This window comes from Acartia tonsa, chromosome 7 (assembly GCF_053477335.1).
Source record: "Acartia tonsa isolate MP-2025a chromosome 7, ASM5347733v1, whole genome shotgun sequence".
Taxonomy (NCBI): Eukaryota; Metazoa; Arthropoda; class Copepoda; order Calanoida; family Acartiidae; genus Acartia; species Acartia tonsa.
In genome coordinates, this window is record NC_137266.1 from 34,803,255 (window position 1) to 34,826,277 (window position 23,023).

Genomic DNA, 23,023 nt, shown 5'->3' on the forward strand with positions numbered 1-23,023 from the left:
CTACTTATGCAAATAAGTGCCCTTGTTTCTTTTTCCTTCTTATGATATAACTTTCATAATTGAATCTCAAACATATGGTCAGAATGCGCAAAATAAATAATAAGATTTTTGCAGTTATTGCATAGATTTTTTGCTTTCTTTTCCTTTTTGCAACTGTTTTTTTCTATTGTAATATTTTTTACACCTTCTTTTAGTATCCTCATTTTGACAACTTATTTTTAGCTTGAGGAAGGTACTAAAATTGTTATTTTATCATGTAAAATGAATAAATTACAAAATTTATGTATTTTTATTAGATGGTATTACAAATATTTTTATTTAATATTTATGTCAATTTATTTTATTTTTATTTTCAATTTTTGTTGATAAAAAAAGCAATTAGGAAGGGGACAATGGGCTGTTTATTATACTAGTCCAAATAGTTTTATAATTATTATTAATTTTATCGAATTTTGATTGGTTGGTAAATTCAGTTTAGTGTTCAAAAGTTTCAACCACCTACTGTATTCTACAGAAGAGGTAATTTTGTTTATCATAATTGGGGATTTACAGCAATTTATCGACATTTGTCCTATCCCTTTATATCCTTGAAAAAAAATGACCCACCTCACAAATATACTCTCCCGAGTCACTCCTGTCCACACCTCGGATCAGCAGGTTCGAGACCCCGTCCTCTACCTCAAGCTGGAATCTCGAATCCTTCCGTACCTGAAAAAAGTAAATTTTAGACTGTTTTTTTTATGCTAGCTGTCATCTCGGGGCTCTTAGGACAAGTTTAAAACCATTTCTAAACTTAATGAAAAGACTGAAAAAACCTAAAACTGTGCAGTGACCGATGTAAGGATTCCCTAATCCGCAAAATAATAATAATAATAATGTTTATTTGGTGCTGCCAGGTACCCCCCTAGCTTAGAAAATGGATGATGCTATGGATTCTCCAGATGATCACTTAAAAATCGTAAGTAAATCTGTAAGTCTAAAGTCTGTCCAACAGTCAATCAATCATAAATGTAACTTAATGAAGTAGAAACTTTACAAAAAAAATGAGGGATTATCCATCTCTCTTTAAGGGGTTTTCTTTTCCACTACTCCTCTCATGACGTCACATGGCTCATTTTTTGAGACAATTTGTAAAGCTTCAATGGGATATACAGTTCTTTATTTCTAAATTTTTTTTTTTTATCTTGAATTTATTGTAGCAGTACTTATGGCTCTAAATGTTTATCTAAATAGTTTATTGATAAAACCTATTCTTTAATACTTTAAATTGACAGAGAGTAAACATGAAATTTGTTTGCACACTTTAAATCTTTTCCAACAATAAGTAATAGAGATATTATAAAGTGTTATTTTATATGATTTAGTTTTAGTATACTTTTGCACAAAAAAAACTTACATTTATCTCATTAATCAACTTAAACACTTAATTCTATAGCACTCTTTCTTTTTAAGTCATATCTCTTTCTGATATTTTGTGACAATATCTTGATACAGATTTTAAAGAAATAAAACTACTTTTTTTATTGTCCATTATTCTAAAACAACTCTAGAGTTAACCTAAAACTGTCATCAGTGATACACAACATTCCATTCCACTTCCATCCATTCTATTGACAAAATTCAGTGCTGTTTCTTTAAAACTTGTAAAAAGTGGTTGCCATATGACTTTAATTTTGTGATCATCCCCCAGTATCAATTTCGACTTTACGCAAGGTTTCATTAAATAGCTGTTAAGAATTTTGACATAACATTATCATGTAAGGTTTTATGATATTAGGTTAGAAAAATATACATCACATCCCTTTACATAGGTACTTTCATAAAACATCGACGTTTTCTTCAAAGTACTCAGTCGAGCACACAACCCCCTCCCTCTATATTTTGAAACAAATAGAAAATAAAAGAATGGAAAGTTTGTTTTCTACCCTATGCAATTTAATATTAGACACCATGGTGTTAGAGCCTCCTGCAAAAGTTAGACTTAAGAATAATCTACCTCACTTTTTATTTTTGAGTAAATTATATACTGGAAGCATAATAAATTGATACATAATGCTCATAAAACCTCTTTTTACAAGTCCTCACATAGAGGTTTGCTAACATTTCATGTTGACCAATTTGAATAACACCTAAAATCAATTCCTTGACAAATTTGAGTGCAAACTTTGTGGGAAAATTTGTTAAATTCTGTTGACCTGAATGGAATAGATTGCATGGAGTGGGTGTACACACAATTCATTCAAAAGTACAATAGCAGTACATGTAGCTTAGAAAACTCAACTTTGACATTATTCAATAATTCATAGTACCTTAGAAAAATATGTTATACAACCTTTAAGAACATTTGTCAATACAAAATCTTTTAAAATAAAATTGAGGATACCCACCCATAGTGTTTAACCCTTACAGATCGGGGGGGGGGGCTCCAAGAGCCCCCCCCTCTAGTTTTTTCAATCTCATTTTTTTTGTAGGTAAGATGGAGTGCTGTGACTTCATGACTTTTTAAGTTTAGTAATTATACGTCGGCAAGAGTTGATTTTATTAGGATATCTGGTCTGTGTCGGTCGTGGTGTCCGGTCAAAGTCGGTTGGGTAGTACCAAAATTAGAAAAAAATTCTAAATAAATCTTAATTTCTACATTATGACTTTTGTGTATAAGGAGAAACCTAAAATTTTTTGGTGAATACTTAGATATCAATGACCTTCTGAGAAAAGTTGTGTTATGACCGTTTGACCGCTCCCTGACCGACTTTATGACCGATTTTTGTCCGGCTTTTACTACAGACATACAGCATGACCCTCAAAAAAGTATTTTTAAGCATCTGCAGCCCTTATTTCTCAATGAATTATTAAAAAATGCATATGTCCTTGTTCTCTATAGTATTCCACGTAAGTAGATATAAAAATATTTTTTTTACCTCCATTAACACCGGAGATTTTTAGTACTAAAGTTTTGAAAAAGTGACTGAGGAAAAAGTAACTTTTAACATGAAACGACTTTTTTAGCAAAATTAAGCTAGAAATCCTTTTATTTTTGTTACTAGCAGAAACTTTATACAAAAATGAAATAGAAAATTTAGTTTTTGAGTAAAAAGCATTTTTTTACACATATTTTTTGAGTCTTTTTAGTTTAATGATATTTTGAAAAACTTACTTATTAGGCAAAATTGTTTAAGATTAAAAAACCAAATAAATCTCTATGAATATAGCAGGAAAATTGTTTTTGTTTCACAATCCTAACTTTAATAACAAAAAAGTTATAAAGAAAATAAAAATAAACATAATGATTTTTTAGTCTAAAAAGCTTAATTTACCCCCTATTAAATAATTGAGATGTCAGAAAAGTAGGCGGAGCAACTGTCATAATTAATCCTTTTCTATAAATAACCTAAAATTTGCAAATAATCAATTCATTCAGTAGTATTTTTTGCCATTAAAAATTTATATTTTTTGGTGGAATAAAAAAGAAATATTTAGTTAACTTGTTTTTCTTTGTGTCTCATTATTCAGTTGCCAGAAAAACATAATATAACCATCCAAAAAATAAGAGAAACAAAAAAAAATTCTTTTTCTCAGTCACTTTTTCAAAACTTTAGCTCTAAAAATCTCCGGTGTTAATGGAGGTAAAAAAAATATTTTTATATCTACTTACGTGGAATACTATGGAGAACAAGGACATATGCATTTTTTAATAATTCATTGAGAAATAAGGGCTGCAGATGCTTAAAAATACTTTTTCGAGGGTCATGCTGTATATCATGAATATCGTGGCTTCTATTACAGCTAGAGTCCTATGAATTTTTTTGGTAAATCCTTGAGCAACATCAAACAGATAAAAAAATTAATTGGCGCCGCCAACCGCCGTTTTACCGCCGTAACCGCCAAAAATGGCGGTTTCCGTTATTTGCCGTTTTTTGGCGATGATAAGAAAAAGTAATTTTTTTGTTATGAAAAATAAAAGTTCGTCTTAAAATTTGGTCATCCTAGCTGCAAAATTGGCCGCTCTACAGCTGTTTTAAAATTTAGCGGCTGGCCGCTAAAAAGCGGCTAAGGAGCGGCCTGGCCGCTATGACTAGAAAAAGTAATTTTCTCTAAAAATACACATGAACCACCAGAAAAAAATTTTACGTCTTTATCTGTAACAGGAGCCGAGATAGAGGGGGGGGCTCTTGGAGCCCCCCCCCCCCCCCCCCCGATCTATTAAGGTGGGAATTGGGGCCCGAGCTGTAAGGGTTAATCTAGTAGACGCAAAAATAAAAAATAAAAAAATTTGTTGTTCAATTATTAAACATAAGGTTTTAAGAATCTCTGTCAGGTGAGACAGCGTAAAGTGACACCAAAAATATGAGAGCATACGAGAGGCCAGTATAAATTTTACCATTGGTCAATTACAGTGTACATTGGCCTCTTATTGGTCAACATTATTGTAATATGTCATTTTTTTAGTGCCACTTTCCACAGTCATCTGTCAGGTCTGTTGTCATATAAGTTTTATTTACAAATTTGTTTGAACACCACAATCCATAAAGTTGAATGAATATAAATCATGGGCTAAATGAAAATAAATGACAATGTATCTACTTAAATACTTTAAAATGCACTTTTTTGGTTTTCTTTCAAGGTAAACAATGTGTCAAGAAAATAAGAAAGATGTAATTTATGAGAAACACTGAACAAATACAAATTTTATTATATCAAGGAAGCTTAAATTTAATATTTATTTTAAATCTAATTTTTCAAAAGGTTACAAGATAAAGTATAAAACATTTTATGATTTTTCATATAAGAAATAATTTTCACAAAAAATTTGGCATTTTTTTTCTTTATTTAAAGTGTGCATTTCGTCTAATATGCATAAACTCTATTAATATTTGATTATTTGTTTTAATTATATTATGTAAGTGCACAACTTTGAATACTGTACCGTCCATACCTTGTTATGAACAGCACAAACATAACAACACAAACTAATAATATATTTATAAATGTCAGGTTTATTGCAATTCAATACAACAAAATCATCTAAAATTCTATTATGTTTTCAATCTAATTTGATATGCATAGACAGATAAAGCTGGCCTTTCTCTGCTGGAGATTGCAACAAAGAATTCAGAAAGTTTATCTTACTGTTAATGTACTTTGTGGAAATAATAATCTGGTAAAGTTTTTTATGGTACCTATAAAAGTGACGTCATGATAGCCTAACATTGGTCAATTAAAATGTATACTGGCCTGCCAATGGTAATTTAGTCTGTATCATTGGTTATTTGTTTTGTATGACATAAGAGCTTCTAAGCTGGTATACCATTAAAAATAAGCTCATAATTATTTGACTTAATAGTTCTGAAATTGTGTTTGGGGAGGGTTTTGAATCCATGATACTTCATCTATAATAAAATATTTTGCTTCAATTTTATTTTTTGCGTATTTTTATCATACATGTGGTACCCCTGGTGTTAATTTATGGTGGGCAGGAAGTAAGGTAATGCAAATGAATTGTGCACCATATTGTGCTAGTTCTAGGCTTTGTTTATATATAAGCTTAATATTAAATGTAATTAGAAAGAAAGAGAAAAAAAATAAGGATTGTTAAAGAGAGTACATAAGAAAAAGAAGAAAGTAAAAGTAAATAGAAATGAAAGAGTTGAAATAACACAATAAAAAAATAATATGAAAGGGAAATGGAAAAATAATAAGATAATCAATTATAGGATGTTAAAAATTATAGAAATGGGAGGGGGGGAGAGTATCTATTTGTGTTTTTGGCCCTCTTAGACATTTCCCACTCTAGGAATTTTTAGCTTCCAAAGACAGTAACAAGTTTATAGATTTTTAAGGGCAGAATCATTTATAGTACATTATCTCCTTTTATTGTGAGAAAATCTCATAACTTAAAAAATTTGTGATAGCCACATTGATTTCATGAATGGATAAAAAAGAAGAAAAAGAATATAAGTTTCTATATTGCTTTACAAATATTTACCCGGCCAAAAAGATTTAATATAAAACAAAATAAACATGGCATTGGATGACTGGCCTTGTAGTAAAATAAATGTACAACATTTCCTACAAATTTAACTTTCCATCTAGCAACAGATTACATACCATTTTGTTATTTAACAAAAATAAACTAAAAATAACAATTTTAGGCTATTTTTCCACTATTATTATTAAATAAAAATTTTAATTATTCTGCTTATTTCATAATTTATTAATTAGACTTTGATAAAATGCCATGAACATTTCAATTACATAACAATTTCTAATTTGTACAATTGAATTTCTTGAAAGCCAAGATAAATTGGTAATGTCAAATAGAATTAAAATGTAAAGAAGTATAAAAATAGGCCTGGTATTTATTATGACATATTTCCATTGAAATTTTCATACCTTCCCGGTTTGAAACTATAAATCATTAGTTCAAAGGAAGTAAACAGTGAGGAATTTGAGTTGAAAATATTAATTATGCGATGGATTTGCTAACATATTTTTAAAGGTTGCAAAATTTTAAGATTTCTTTCATAAAAAGTGTATTTTTTACATTGTTTGAAGGTTTCCATATCCTAGAGAGGTTTTAATCTCTTTAGTATTTTTTACTGATTTGTGTTAAAACTGTGGTCAACAAGAAAAATTTAGATTTAGGAATTACAAATTTTACTTCATTTGTGATAAAACAATTTAAGATAAAACTTAAGTTCTTTAAAACTAAGTTCTGACAAGTTCTGACATAAACTAACCACCTGACATAGTTACAATGCTGTATTTGAATTAAATTCCTGAATGTAAAATGTGTTTTATGATTTATTTAATTAAGCTGTTTATTTCACATTCCTCAAATTGCATAATTATTAACGAATTGTCAGAGACATAGATATAGATTTAAAGAGAAAAATGCATTTTGATATATGAAACAGGTAGCTTTTTTTCAATAAAGATTGAATCCTGCAGGTCTCTAAACCTTAAAACAACTGACTAACAATGTATAGTAAAGTTACTAAAGTTTGTTATTATTCAATTGATTTGTTAACTTACTTTCAAAATTGTTAAAATCTACTAAAATATACATTATTAATCATACTTACAATTAAAATTTTATTTTTATGTTTTTTGGTCCCTTTTTCTGTTTTTATGTATTTATATATTTTAAAGAATGAAGATCATAAATAAAAGTTTTTTTTAAATTGTGTAATAATTCAACCAAGGTTATAATTGTGTAAAAACAAAATATTATCAATCAGTCAACTGGATATTGGATAGAATGATAAAGAGATCATACAAAAACAAAAGTATATATATTATTAGAAAGGTATACCTATTCGGGTAATTTGACGTCTCCTCCTCCCTTGATTTAGATAGGTGGGAGTATGAAAATTCAAAACAAACTTACCAGAAGGTTTCCAGCCGAAATAACTCTTGAATTTTGTTTCCACATGAGAACAAAATCTCCCAGTCCTGCTACTTCACATCGCAATCTAAGCATAAAAAATTGTTACATGTAATACCCACAGGGTTTTTCCAAATAATAATTTGTTTGTAATAAGGGTAGATATTTAGCCATGTTAGAGTTGCCCTTTCATTCTTAAACCACGTCTAAATTTGCTAATGTATTATAGATAACCTATTCACCGGAAAAGTAAACTACCATTGTTTTGATCACATGACCTTTGTTTGGAAGATCAAGCTAATAATAACAATAGTTTGCGCCTTTTTTAACAAGTCATTCCATCCAATATAATATTCAATTAACATAACAGCTATATAACAAAATAAGGGACCATTTTTAACGTCTTTATTGCAACCTAACAAATGTATTTCATCATTTTAAAACAATAAATCTAAAACATGAATATAACAAATTTGCAGACTGAAAAAACTGTTAGTCTCTAGAGATAGTAAAAAAGAAGAAAAACCATTTTCTAATAATGTGCAATCCTTTACGCGCATGTAAATTGCACTAGTGCCCAAAGTTTAATTAACAAGTCATCTTATTGTTTGCGAAAAAAAAACTTTGGGTACTCTTATTGAGTTTTGATTAGTTAGTTCTTATCTAGCAATGTCCAAGCTTTTAACAAATAACTTGATCTTGTTTATCATTATTTATCCTATAAGATTTCTTCACAGCCTCATATTATTACTACAGCACTAGATGAGTTTTACCTTTCGCTTCACTTTTTAACTACTTCCGCTTAATAATTTGCTGTTTTGTCTGTTTGCAAATATAAAACACTTTGCGGACATGATAATATGCGGAAGTAAAGGCACACCGTTATCCAATGCTCTGAACTTTGGATGAAAAGAAATGTGTCAAGTTTAAATTCAAATACAAATATCTATCCGTCTATCTATCTAATTTGATACAAATATTGTTAAAATATAAATCCTCTAAATCTATCTATCAAAAAACCCTAATTATCAATAATTATTATACTTCGATTTAGTTCTTTTATTCATGAAAACTTTATTATATCAAAGATATTAAATGTTGTTCTGTATCAATGTAGATTACTTGTTTTAATTACTGTGTACATTCAATTCGCATCCACATCATACATCCACATCCCTATCATACAAAATAAATTGCTCTCCATTTTGTAAAACTATTCTTGATTCTTTTACAATTGTATACAACTTTATTGTTTCGAAAATATATTAGAATTGAAAATGTAACTGTACCCTTTAAAATAGTTTGACAAAGAAAGAATAAATGGACATTGGACAGTGAAAGGTGAATTACAAATTCCGCATATGTAATATCTTCAAATTTGCAAAAGCATAACATATTAAATACAGATAATGTGTACAAAATGTTCTTAAAAAAAACATTAGAACACTTAAAAGGGAAAATTAGTATTAAAAAGTAGAGATGGAGACATTAGGTTGTTTATAACACTAGTTCCAAATGTCTTATAATTACGTTTTCTTATTTATTGGCTTAACACCATTGTGCTGTTACTGAATTTTAATTTGTTTATTCTTTTAGTTGACTGTCCAAACGGTTCTACCACTAAATGTAATCTACAGAAGGGTTAGTTTTGTGTATCTACATTGTGGATGTACATCAATTTATTGGCCATTGTCTTATCCCTTTAAATCCCTGATTAACAAGTGACTAAAATTGTATTATCAATTATTCCAAGAACAGCTTTTAGACTTATGAGACCTCTCATTTCATTTTATTTATAATCATTTTGGGTGTGTGTAATTCATTAGATAAATCAATAAAATGAGGCTTTTTGAACTGTTTGAAAATTTCTGAACTGGAACTCTTAAATGTATTGTTAAACTAAACATTAATTGATCTGTTTCAGGAACTATATCTGGTCTACCTTTATGTGTAAATTAAGGGGCCTTGATTCGGTAAATAATTCCATTTGAAATTGCTGAAAGTTTGGATATGTGTGTGGCGTCGTTTTGTCAACAACCTGTTTTGTGATATAACTCACGGGAAGTGGGTAAGAAGTAAGTGGGTTGTGAGCAAATTTTAATTTTTTTATTTGTCAGAATCCATATCCCTTGATCCTGTGTAAATTGTAGTAACAAAGAGGAAATACTTTCAATATAACTCGAAACCATAAGAAATAAAAAATACACTGAATTTGAAAATCTTGTAACGAAACATATAAATCTTCTAAAACTATTTTTTAATTTCTAAAATACAACCATATGAAAATATATAAGATGATTTTTAAAGAAATACTAAAATAAAATGATTAATGCTTTTAGAGGCCTGAATGATTACAATTTTGAATTTTTGCTTAAACTTATCGCATCAAATCTTAAATGATGGATGTTGTCATCCTTGTATGAATGTCTCAGCAGTGTTAAAGAAGAAGTGAAGTCTATTGTTAAGTTTAGCCAGGTATTGAAGATAGTGAAGCTTTTTATATGCCCGATATTTTAAATATTTTACATGTTTTTGCCTGATTTAAAGAAAAACATTTGAAACTTTTTCTATTGCAAGAGTAACTGTATGTTTTTTCATACTTTAAGATGGTATGAAACAGGTTTTATGCTATTTTGGTGTGAGTTGTTGAAATAAAATTTAGTACTTTTGATAAGGTTTTAAGTAAAAAAAGAACCTAGAAACAAAAGCTGTTCAATAAATGGCGCAAAAAGGAATTTATTGGAATTACTTGGATCTTACACCAGATTATCATGAACTCTAATGAAGTGAAATTTGTAGCTGCCTAAAATAACGATCCCATGTCCTCCTACTGGATGAACGAACTGACCAATAAATTACAAGGAAAATCACAACCTAAATTCAGGACAATTTTCCCCTATTATAATATCCGCGTATATTTTGCATCCATTCTTATGGGTAAATCAATTAATGAAATATGCTTACTCTTAACTCCAACTTGAAATTCAAATCTATCTTTTCTTTTTGAAATGAGAAGAAATTAAAAACTTCGGTGTGGCAAGGTATCTCCTAAGTTTATCTGTCTGTTTGCAGGGATAAAGGGATAGAACAACGGATTTAAGATTCAACATTTAAAAGAGTAAACACTGATTCTAAAATTTACATAAGGAAACCAATCTATCCTGGTAATTAAATGCTACGAAAGGCAGAATTTCTCACTCAAAATTGAAATGATATTTAGTTGAACATTGTGTTTTAAATTATTTTCAAATTGGTAACAAATACTTAATAACCACCAGATCTTATTAGCTGGCTTAAAAGCTAATGGGGCTTCTTTTCAATTTTGATAGGCAGGTCAAACTTTTCAACTAATAATTATAATCTATAGAAGGTTTTATTTTCTTTATCATCTTTTAAGATGTATGATGAATTATAATCTATTTTCTTATCCCTAAATATCCCTGATTTAGCTTAATATGAACACTTTAATTAATTCCTATTGTACAATCCCTAGATTCCTGGCCTGTGTGGGAATAAATCCCTAGCCCTCTATACAAACCATACAAAAGAAATGGCGCAAAGTAACTTTATCATACACGAGATAACAACACAGCTTTAGACATAATAGATCCAAGAAAAACTGGAATACTTATTCAGTACAGACACAAGTTTTTGAACATATATAAAAAGGAGAATTATGTCCATAAAAAGCGCAGCAATAATAAAAATCAATATTTTAGATGTAAAAAAGAGAAAGGTTCCTATACACAGTTTTAGTTAGATTTTTATGATAGATATTGTAATTCAAATCCTGATTATGACAATTTAGCTAAAGTTTTAGATATCGGCCAATAAACAAGAAAAAAAAATTATGTTGCCATAACTTACGAACGGGTAGTCACTAAATAAGGAACTACTAATTTAGATAATGCTACAAAGATTTTTTTTGATAAATAATTTTTGTTGATTTGACTATAAAGAAAGAAATATGGGAGTTAAGGGGGTCATTTTTTTCGAGTATTTTCCATAAAGTTTTGTGTAACGGTTTAGTCAAATGCTCTTATTAAGTCAAACTGTTCTTAATTAAGACCAAACGCTCAGTTTAAATTTTATTATAATTATGAACAGTTTAACTTCATAAAAGCATTTGATTTAACTCTTACACACGACTTTATGGAATATACAGGGAACATGACCTCTTCTTAAGTTATGTTACTTTTGATAAGATTTCTTTACAAACACTTTTGGGTTAAATTATACTATCTTTGGATAAAAATGACTTATTTATGGCTGCAAAGGGTATGGTGAATTATTATTTTGCAGGGATAAAGAGACAAGACAATGGCCGATAAATTTATGTACATCCCCAATGATGATACACAATCAGTGGTTGAAACGTTTGGACACTCAACAAAATGAACCAAGAATTAAAATCCCCACGGTTCTTAAGCCAACGAATAAGAAAACGTTATTAAAAGAGTTCAATGTCTTTTAGCTTCCTGATTAATTTGACTAAAGCATTTTATTATTATGAATTGCAGATAAAAAAATAGCTTCATAATATCATTAAAAGATTATGGTCCTACTAATATTATAAGACTAGCGTTCAATATAATTGATATGGGTTACATGTACTCAAAAAGAGTATATTTTCATCCTTGTTCTTGAGTAATAAATGAAAACATAATTTTTAATCTTTTCTTTGTAGGTATTAAATGTAAGGAAATACTATTTTTAGAAAACCTAGTAAACAAATAGTATGTTTGAAAACAAGGATGACAACAACCATGAGTAGCGAGGCACATCTAGAAAAAAAATAACTCTAGAGCAGTGTCATATAAGATAAACATTAAACTAAAATAAATCACAAGACCCTCTAAGATCTATAACTTAAAATCTAGGAATCAATCTAGCACCCCAACCAATCAGTAAATCTCTATGAAACTTGATAGAAGTATGCAGAATATGAACTTATTAAATCCCTAAAAATTTCAGCTATCTACCTTGAATAGGAGTCGAGAAAATTATGAAAACTGAATTATCTAGGAATCGATCTAGCACCACCAATTAATTGACAAATCTTAATGAAACTTTATGAAAATATGAAGAATGTGAACTTACTTAATCCATAGAACCATTTAAAAACTATACGGTTATGTATATTGGCATCCTTGTTGTAACTGTTAAAGTACAGGAAAACTTATGTTTCTTACATTTTCATAACAGTTGACAAATTGTGAAATACATGTTTAGTAAAATATTTATGAAAAGTTTTTGTTAGAACAAACAGAGGAGTATATGTGTGTTTGTTCTCAAATTCCTCTTTATATAAATGTATAAAATTGTATAATAAAAAAACACTATAGTATTATAAATTTGTTAATGATTAAAAACACTTTAATTTTCGTGTTATTTAAATGGCTATATTACCTTATCTATACATCGACATCATAACCAACATTACTACTAAAAGTCTATTGCTACTCTTTTGTTGTCTTTAAAACTCTGGGTATTTATATTGAATTTATTTTAGTTGGTTTCAAAGTACAAACATTCAAACCAATCGTTTAAATTTAAATCTGCAGAAAGGATAATTACATCTTTATATGAATTGAACACTGTTCAAAAGAGAACACATATTTTTGTATAGTTGTGTTTAAGAAGATATTTTATACCTTGATATGAACAAAATTTTACATTAATGCTTTAACATAAATGTAATGCTTGGTGTACATGTTAATGTTGTTTGATTTATAGCGGAAACAAGAAGTATATTTATGGTAGAGGCCAATTACAAGATTTTCTTTTCAAAACTATGCTTTACGTCTTACATTGACCTGAGGAAAAAAATACTTTCATCTTTTTGCCTTTTTTGCTCAGATTTTACCTTTTTTTAGGGTAGGGTGTATACAAATTTATTTTAGCTTTATCAAATTATGTAAAAGTTAGTTTCAATCTGTTTTTTATTCTATGGAATTTTGCTTTAAGATTGTTATCTTGATAAGACAATGCCCGATAAATTGAAGTACATCCCCAATCATAAAACCTGAAATTACACCTTCTGTAGATTACAATTAGTGGTGGAAACTCTACTGAATGAACCAACCAATCAAAATTTAATAAAAGTCCCCAAAGGTGTTAAGCTAATGAATAAGAAAACGTTATTTTAAAACTTTGGAGTCTTAATAACAGTCTCCAAGGTTAACAGAGGTATCGACAATGCAATGGATTTATTATTACTTGGAGCTTACACCAGATTATTATGTACTCTAAAAATTGTATCTGACTAAAAAAACAATCCACCCCAGTTACCCCATTCCTCCTATCCTAATGGATTAACGAACTGAATAGTGAGTGATGTCCATGTTAGCAACCTAAATTGACGACAATTTTCCCTTACTATAATATCCACGTTTATTCTATATCCAGTAAAAATGCTATGCTTTTTTAAAAAGGTAAATAATCACCTTGCAGTTTCACCACGCTCAACCTTCACAGCTCCATCCTAAAAAAATAAACACGTTTATTCAAAGCTGCACAATAAAAATGTTGTTTTTATAGCTAAACCATCTAAAAAGTCATTAACTCTCTTATTAAAACTAGCTAGATATAAAAATAGTTGAAAGTTTGCATAGAAAAAATTTAGCAATGGCTTCGTTGTTCGTTCTTTAATTTTCAGGTAAGCCTAATAGTGAAGAATTAAAAAAACTTGCTCCCTCCTATTGGGGAGAACTCATTGAATCTTTAGGACAAGGAGCCACTTGTTTATTGCTTTAAGGCCTAACTTTGTATGATAATGGTTTCAAAGCATTATTTCTAACTATGATTAACACGCGACTTTATTATAGAATTAATGCTACCGGTTTAAGATATTTTGATGATGGCACAATAAATTAGAAAAGATTTTTATAAAGTTGTGTCTAAACCCCCAAAAATACACAGATTTATTTAATTCCACTGTTTTGGTTGGAAGCCGACAATGAGAATTAGCATAATTCAGTCATTTAAATTCAGAATTTGGCGAGCTATATATGTGTAGATATGTACATGTATGCATTTATCAACACACTCTTAAACATTCATTGCTGTATAAATATGGAAATTTTGATTTAATAATAATACCTGCCAATTATAACATTTGAGAATCCTAAATCATTTTACAGTTATATTCATAGTAATATAAGTATAGAGAAAAACAAGGCTGTTTACTTCCATATGTAAAAGATGCAATAGTAACACAAACCTTATAAAGCATCCAATTAAATCATATTTCCGCATTTTAGACAGACATACGAATAAAAATAAAGAGTAAACAAACACCCATAGGGAAGAAATTAAAAACACAGTCAAAGAAAAATTTCTCCAATGCAATGGAAACAAATTTCTTTCACATCTTATTTGACGAAAGAACATACACAAATAGAAAATTCTTCATTGGACATGGGAATCTTCACAATAAAAATCAGCCTTTTTTTATTATTAATAAAAAATGATGTTTCTTTTTCCATTTATTTCAGCCTCACGGACAAATTAAACTTCTTATTATCTAAACAAATATTTTACATATTTTTAGAGTATGTAATTGTAAAAGCCCAGAGTATAAAGATGAAACCCCTGGGTAAAAAAAACTAATTAAGAGAGCAATTTACACCAATGATGCATAATTATTTCTCACAGGAAAAAAAAGAATAGGGTGTGCAATCACTCACACACAAAAAACTATATTTATAGTACCATTACAATCTTAATAATAATGTATCAATTTGTCAAATAAAACCCGCCAAAATATAAAAGGTAAATATCCTATTATCATGAAAGGACTAGTTTTCAGGGACCTAAAGGGATAAGACAACGGCTGATAAATTTATTTACATCCCTAATGATAATACACAAAATTACCCCTTATGCAGTGTAAAATTTGTTGTTGAAACGCTTTAACACTCATTATAATAAACGAACAAATCAAAATTCACTAAAGTTCCCAAAGTTGTTAGACCAACGAATAAGAAAAAGTTATCATAAAACTATGGGGATTAAAGTAATTAAAGTAATAAATAGTAAATTGTACCCCCCCCCCCCTCTCTCTCTCTCCTTCTCTCTCTCTCTCTCTCTCTCTCTCTCTCTCTCTCTCTCTCTCTCTCTCTTTCTCTCTCTCTCTCTCTCTCTCTTTCTCTCTCTCTCTCTGACTAGTTTTGAAAAGATCAATTTTTGTTTATAATATTTATAAGGAAATGATAGCATACAAGAAAATAGATATATTCACATACATTTGCATACAGAGGAACTTGTATTCTTAAATTGTCAAATTTAAATGGCAGTGCAAAGCAGATAATTAGCTATTTTATTTTATTGGTTGGTTAAACAAATAATTTGTAATTTGAGATTAAGGGCAACATGATTTCTACTTTATGCTTATAAGTCGAAAAATGTCTTTTTTATTTGTTTCAGGGAAGTTTCTTATTGGTCCATGGCAGATTATAGGATATTTTATCATGTCAATATTTTTATTCAAGTATTTAGAAAAATCTTTTTATTCATAAGATGTCAGTCATGGCCAATTTTTTAATGCACGATTGTCGACAAAAAAACATGCTACAATTTGCACTCACTAGTTAGCTACTATTTGTTGTTTTTAGAATCCTAGTCCTATTGTTTCATTATGTTATACACTGTATTCATACAGTCAAGTTGATTTATTGAGCTGCTTTACAAAATACTGCATTTTCCAAAGGTGTCATGCATAGTCCTAAAATGCCTCTACCCTTCAAGATTTTAGTTAACCACTGAAGCGACTGAGTTCTTTTTTGGAAAGATTTACATAGGTACCGGCCATGTTCCACAACGTGACTGCGTCCCTTGCATCAAGAGGCTTTAAATAAAGATTGAAAAAATATCCTAAAACCATACTAAGACTTATATCTGAATGTTAAAATAGCCTAAAACCATCTGTGTGAAGCTGTTCTAAAATGTAGAACTCAAACAGTTCTTTAGTTATTGATATCTTAAGCTTCAGCCAGAAAAAACCTTACTACTTTATAGCCACTAGGTTACTTTATAATAAGGCTCAGGTTCAAACATTATGGAAATTATTACACATTGCCAGGGAGGGAGGAGACAAAAGTCCTCAAAGTTTTATAATAACGCTTTCCTATATGTTAGCTTAACAAGTTTGGGGACTTTTATTGAATTTTGATTGGTTGGTTTATTAATTTGAGTGTTTAAACGTTTAAACCACTAATTGTAATCTACAGAAGGGGTGTTTTTGTGTATCATAATTGGGGATGTACATCTATTTATCGGCCATTGTCTTATCTCTTTAGATCCCTGACACATTGCAGTATATTTATAGGATACATAGTTTCTTAAATAGGCTGCATTAAAATTCATTATATTCAAGGTCATACTGAATACATTATGAGAAAATTAAACACATTATGCCCTTAATTAACTACTTTAATCAATAGCCAGAGTTTGTATTTGGAAAAAATACACATAATCTCAGATATAACGCTTGCAATGTGTCTCACACACACGCGCCGTTAACACCCAGGCTACAGACTTATTAAAAAACCCACAAATGCATACAATTACAAGAAAATTACTTGATTTGGTCATTTAAACTTATTTTTACTTGACGTTTTTTTGAGGTGAAAGGGGCATTTCTTTCGGAAAAGGGTTTTTTTCCAGAAATATGGCTTAGAACTATCCAAGGTCTAAAAAACATAGATATACTCCCCAACTACACAAACTAGATGTAAGCCAGAACCGGGATCATAAAGGACAAAGAAACAAACGGATATGTAAAATAATCTACTTTGTAGCATAGATACAAGTGAAAAAGTACTTTTTTTTTTAGTTTTATATATATATAAGTATTTTTTTTCTTCTCAAAATTTACCTACCTAGAATTTATAATACATATAGATGTATTATGTATGCATTTTTTATAACAGTTTATTTTACTTTGGCATGAAATAAACAAATGGAAGGATAATTTCATAGTGTTCATTTAAAACTAAGGTTAAGTAGTTTATAAAATCAGCAAAAATAAACAGCTCATTTTTTCACTTCTCCTTTATAGCAAAAACGTATAATTGTGTACCATATTAGCTATTTTAGAAAAGGGGAATTTTTTTTAATGGGGTATTAAATCTTAAGGTGCCCAACGCAAAAAAACCTAAGCTAGCCAGTGTAAATTAGACTGGTACCCAAAGTTTTGTAACTAAGTTATTTAATACATTGGTAACTTTAATTAAATTGTGATTGGTTGGTTTCCAACTTGTAGTGTCAACATTTTCAACCAATTTAGTATACAGAAGGGGTAACTGTGTTTATTACCATTGGGTATCTTATCCCATAAGATCTCAGTGGATCAAAAATTCACTGAAAATTGCGAATCTATCTATAGGTCATTCACGAGTTATTAATAGAAATTAATAAAACAGTTTTTCACGCCATTTTAAATTTTTGTATGAACACTCTGTTTTATAATGCTGTTTATATATTTGGTTATTTGCATGAAAAATACAATTATAATAATAGAAATAATTAGGAATATTAAACATTAAAATGATTACGTCATTTATGTATTTGATAACCTAATGCAAGATTTTCTAGATTTAATTTGTTTAATTTTTATGATTATGGGTCAGTTTACAGTAGCGCAGCAATACAAGCAATACAAAGCAGAACTTTAGATAAACAAGTTTCTATAAACTTTATACCTGGAACTTTCGTGTACAGACATAAAAATATCATAATGCTTTTATCAAGAAAAAATGTAAACCGATGAAAATCTGCTAAGAAATACAAATTTCCAAAATTTTGGATTGACGAATAGCCAGAAAAACAGAAAGACAAACTTTTAGGATAGCTGAATATTGTAATAGTTATTTCTCGCATCGTATTATAAACGGCTTTCCGCGGATATAGAATGTACAATTATGAGATTAAAACCATTAAAAAAAATGGTTTTAATCTTGTGATTGTACATTTCTATATTCGTAGAAAGCTGGATATAATACGATGCTAGACATAGTTTTTTCGTATGGATAAGAACCGGTTCATATCCACCGGATTCGAATGAATACGAGAATAGTTATTTCTCGCATCGTATTATAAACGGCTTTACGCGGATATAGAAAGTACAATTATAAGAATAAAACTAGTTTTTTAGCCCCGAGGTGCCGGAGGCACTGGCTAAAAAAACTGTTTTTAATCTTATGTTTGTACATTTCTATATTCGTAGAAAGCTGGATATAATACGATGCTAGACATAGTTTTTTCGTATGGATAAGAACTGGTTCCTATCCACCGGATTCGAATGAATACGAGAAAAAAAATTACCTCTGTCAAAATTTCAGGTTCTGTACTTCTCTGGTGGCGAGGGTACCATACTGAAATTAAAAATATTACTATATTTTGATTTATTAGTAGTTAAGCTAATTAAGCTGTCCGTCCACCAGTTTTTCTCGGCTATTAAAGGTGGAAGCTTCTTAAGTTACTTGTAAATTTCCATAAGAATCTGTTCTATATCTCATCATGTCAGCGTTGCGGAGACGTTTGATTTTGGTGCGGCTCCAGCTCCGCGGAGCCGTCTGTGATGATGACGGCTCCGACCTAAGATCAAGAAAAAACTCGACATATTTTTTTCCAACGTCTATTTTTAACTTTTAAAGGTTTTAAAAGTTCATTTTTTGATAAAAATGGACTTAAAAAACTTAATAGGAGCATTTGCACATGACAAAACAGAGTCACCAAATTATGATTGATAAAAAATCTCTTTATTTATCTAGTCCGGAGACGGAGCCGTTTTTTAACGAAAATTACGGCTCCGGCTCCAGCAAAATATGGCGGCTCCACGGCTCCCGGCTCCGCAACACTGCATCATGTCCATTTTTGCGAACATAATATGTTGTTGTGCAATATCTATCCTTGAAATACAGGTTACTTTTGAGTGATGGTAATGTTTGGTATAATTGGGTTGAAATTTTCAATTTATGTTCTTTATTCTAGTTTGGTCTAATATCTGATTATCTAATTTATTTATTTTTGGGTTAGATATTGTATAACATGTGTTATTTAGACTTGGATAAATAATTTGTTTATATCGGAGGTGGCATTACATATGTTTTCTTAAGTTCAAACATCTCTTTACATTTTGTAAGACTTTTTATATTGGATTTAGAGTAAACCTCAGTTTTATTTCAAGTTCAATAGTATTTTTGGTTTACATAGAAATAGAGTAAAAATATCTATCTATCTATCTATATGTATAAGCAGACATCTATTTAACAATCTTCTTTGATGTCTGGCATACCATTCTAAAAACAGATATAAACCATATTGCATTTATGTAATCATACCTACATATTTTTTTTTATATATTTAGGACTAGACTCAATAAGTATATAGAGTATAAAAGAGTTGATTATGGGTGTGCGAAAGGAGGGGGGGGGGGGGGGAGGATAAGGGGGTTGCGTCAGGTTAATAACTTCCCCTGACAATTGTAAGATGGAAGATGGAAGATGTCCTAATGTATAAACAAATGTATAATTTCAGTTTAATTTCCTTCTTACAAACCACTTAAATTTTTTTGCGACCTGCTAAACTTTAATTATGGGCTTACAGTTCCCACCCAATCTCTCCCGTATAAATCCTGTACACGCACCTGATACAGACAATAAGAAGATGTAAAAAATGTGTTGATTACATAAGAAATTATTCTCAATAATAATATAGACTTCTTATATGGCTTTCAACATTAATATTATATTTCAGTATGGTTATATAGACAGTAAATGTATTTGATCATATTCGGAAAAAACGGATTAATTCCTATAAACTAAAGTAACTGGATGTTTTTTCTGTCTGTGTGCTTGTATTCTATATAAGATCTCGTAAATGGCAAAACTGATTTGTCCATAATTTCTAGGGACATGTTATTTAGGCTCTCTAATTATATAAAGTAGTAAGATTTTTTGTCTGTAACTTAAAATCTTAAAACACAAATTTAATGTGAATTCTCCAATTTAAGGAAGCTTCACATAGGTTCATACAACTACCCTATCGTTTCGAAAACAAAGCCCCTTGAAAATTTAAAGCTAGGAGCGCAGCCGCTTAAATAATAATATAATTATACATAAATGTATAAACTAAAAAAAGTGCTAAAAACAAAAAAGTACATAGCTTTTTAATAATAAATTGTACGTGTATTATCATGGGGAAAAAAAGAAATTGTAAAAACAAAACCAAGTTTTAGACATTAGAAGTGTGTAATGTATATCATGGCTTAAAAATACATTTTTAGTACCGTAGGTTGTCTATATTATAAAAGGTAGGTTGTATGTCTAACTATTTATAATACAAAATAGTTCTCTCTCATCCCCCTTTTTGTCTCTATCTCTGTCTTTCTAATTTCACTTTTATTGGCTTATTTTATTTAATTTTGTATAAATGTTTTAATTATATAAAATTAGCTATTATATTTCTTCTTTTCTTCGAGTCTGTCTGATTTTTGTTTATATTTGATGTAAAAGTTTTAGACATTGATCCGGTACAAAACAAGGATGACAATATTTATAGAAAGTGTAGCACAAAATTGTTAAACATGTTACTATAATCACAAGAAAAGACAAACGGACAGAATTAGTTATAGAGAAGGGGATTTTTTTGGAACATGAATTATGAAACAAATTGCTTTAATATTAGAATATAACACTAGAGGGGGAAGGGTTTAAATAACTATATCTCCCCATCATAATGACCTTGTGCCGACTCTCAATTGAGTCATTAAAAATTAACCAATGTTGCTAATAGCGGAAAAAGCGGAAAAAGATCATTGAAAAAAGGGAGCTAGGTATATATCTGTATATACATCTATACTATAGATTTGTTGCTTAATATTAGCCGAAAAATCTTTGATTGCAACTGATAAATAAAATGTTTACCCTAAAAGACGCCCAGACTGACATATAATAACAGACAGACGGACATTTGTAGTTATTGAGTAACTTCAGCACCAAAACAGTTTTTGTGAAGTATTGGTTATTGTTGGACCGGGCTTATTTACCCAACCACTTAAACATTTATCTAGAAACCTTGCCCTTAATCTACAATTAGGTTTGCGGATTTTTTAAATAGAGCTTTTCTATAATCAAGGCCAGTCTCTACATCAGTAAAGTGAAAAATAAAAAAAAATTAAGATTCCTTTAATGATCAGATATACTTTATTGCATAGTAATTATCAAAGAGGAGTCACTTGCTTTTTAAAAAGATGTTTTTAAAAGAAATTTTGGTTTGGTAAAATCATCCTCTCAATTTGAAATTTGATCAGTATATCATATATAGCTACGACTCAATAAAAGAAAATCTTGTATTTTTACTAGTAAAAAACTGTCAAGAAAGATTCAAATTAGTTATGATTGTTTTAGTATAAAGATAGTCGTATGAAGTTTCAAATTTGTAGGACCATTCCATCAAACTTGTTGAAAGGTGGGTCCATTAAAAATCCTATGGAAATTTGAGTTGAAGTTTGTCAAGAGTTTGGTTAAAAGATTAAAGAAGGGTAAGATGAAAGGATTTTTTTCTAGAAGTATAAGTGCCAAACACTATAATTCTGCCTTCTAAATAACTTACATATTATATAGTATGTATGTATTATTAAATTATATAGGTTGATTTTATCCTTATAAACCAAGAAATGTAGGAAAGAGGGGGGGGGGGTAGAAAATAGCATACAACCACTAAAAAACACAACCATTTTGGTGATATCTTAAAGTTACGAAAACCCTTTTAAATTATATTAAAAGGGCTATGTATATCTACCCATAACTTTTGGTAGTTGTCAAACCTTCCCAAAAAATAACAATAAACCTGCCCAGGACCAACACTAAGCTTCTGAAACATTGTAAAGCGAACAATCTAATTGCAAAGGTGTTCTAAGGGGACTAATTACTACTAAATATGTAACCTAATATCAAAAATATATTATAAAATTATTTTTGTTTTGTTTTCACAATTTGCTTTATCACTGTGTTACAAGTCAAATGCTATGCTAAATTCAAACTAACATTAATTGGTTCCGACAATATAGAGGAATATGTTACAAATTAAATTTCATTTCTGTGTGTGTGAGTATGATATTATCTTAGATTAATATAGATATATACTCTGGTAGCTTTTCTATCAAACTTTTTGTAAAATTATGATTCAATTCATAGAACCTTTTTTCAAAAACTTTACACTACTTTGGAAGTAAAGTAACCCTGTAACTGATATTTGGTCAAAGTAAATTATAACATTGTTATATTATAATAGGACATAAATACACTATGTATACTTAGCAGCTACGCCCCTAAAGGCCTCCAGGGGCACTTTAGGCGAGGAAAGGGGTGATATTTATTTGGAGAGGAGTATTTTTTTATGTAGTTGCGATTTATCGTTGGAGGATGGTGTTACCCTCCCTGAAAATAAATATAAACCTCCCAAGGAATAATGATAATCTATACTGTAAAGGAGAATAATATCGGTTTAGCAGTTAGCGAGATCATTAGTGTGAAGAAGGATGTTTGACACAGGACAATAAAATTTATTGTTATTGTTGTGCTACTAGATATCAACTTTATTATTCTATGGAATCGTATTGTAGAACTTGAGTGT

At 29.5% G+C, this 23,023-nt stretch overlaps 1 protein-coding gene across 2 annotated transcripts in view; it reads right to left on the reverse strand.

Annotated features, from left to right (window-relative positions):
• The window catches only part of LOC145323652 (limbic system-associated membrane protein-like), a 72,019-nt gene that overhangs the window by 40,986 nt on the left and 8,010 nt on the right, over positions 1-23,023 (reverse strand). For both annotated transcript variants that reach the window (XM_080166067.1, XM_080166066.1), the window contains exons 3-6: positions 18,710-18,759; positions 13,831-13,868; positions 7,388-7,472; positions 607-708 (exon numbers count right to left, since the gene is read on the reverse strand). In XM_080166067.1, the coding sequence (XP_080022193.1) occupies positions 607-708; positions 7,388-7,472; positions 13,831-13,868; positions 18,710-18,759 (275 nt within the window). The remainder of the gene's footprint in view (positions 1-606; positions 709-7,387; positions 7,473-13,830; positions 13,869-18,709; positions 18,760-23,023) is intronic.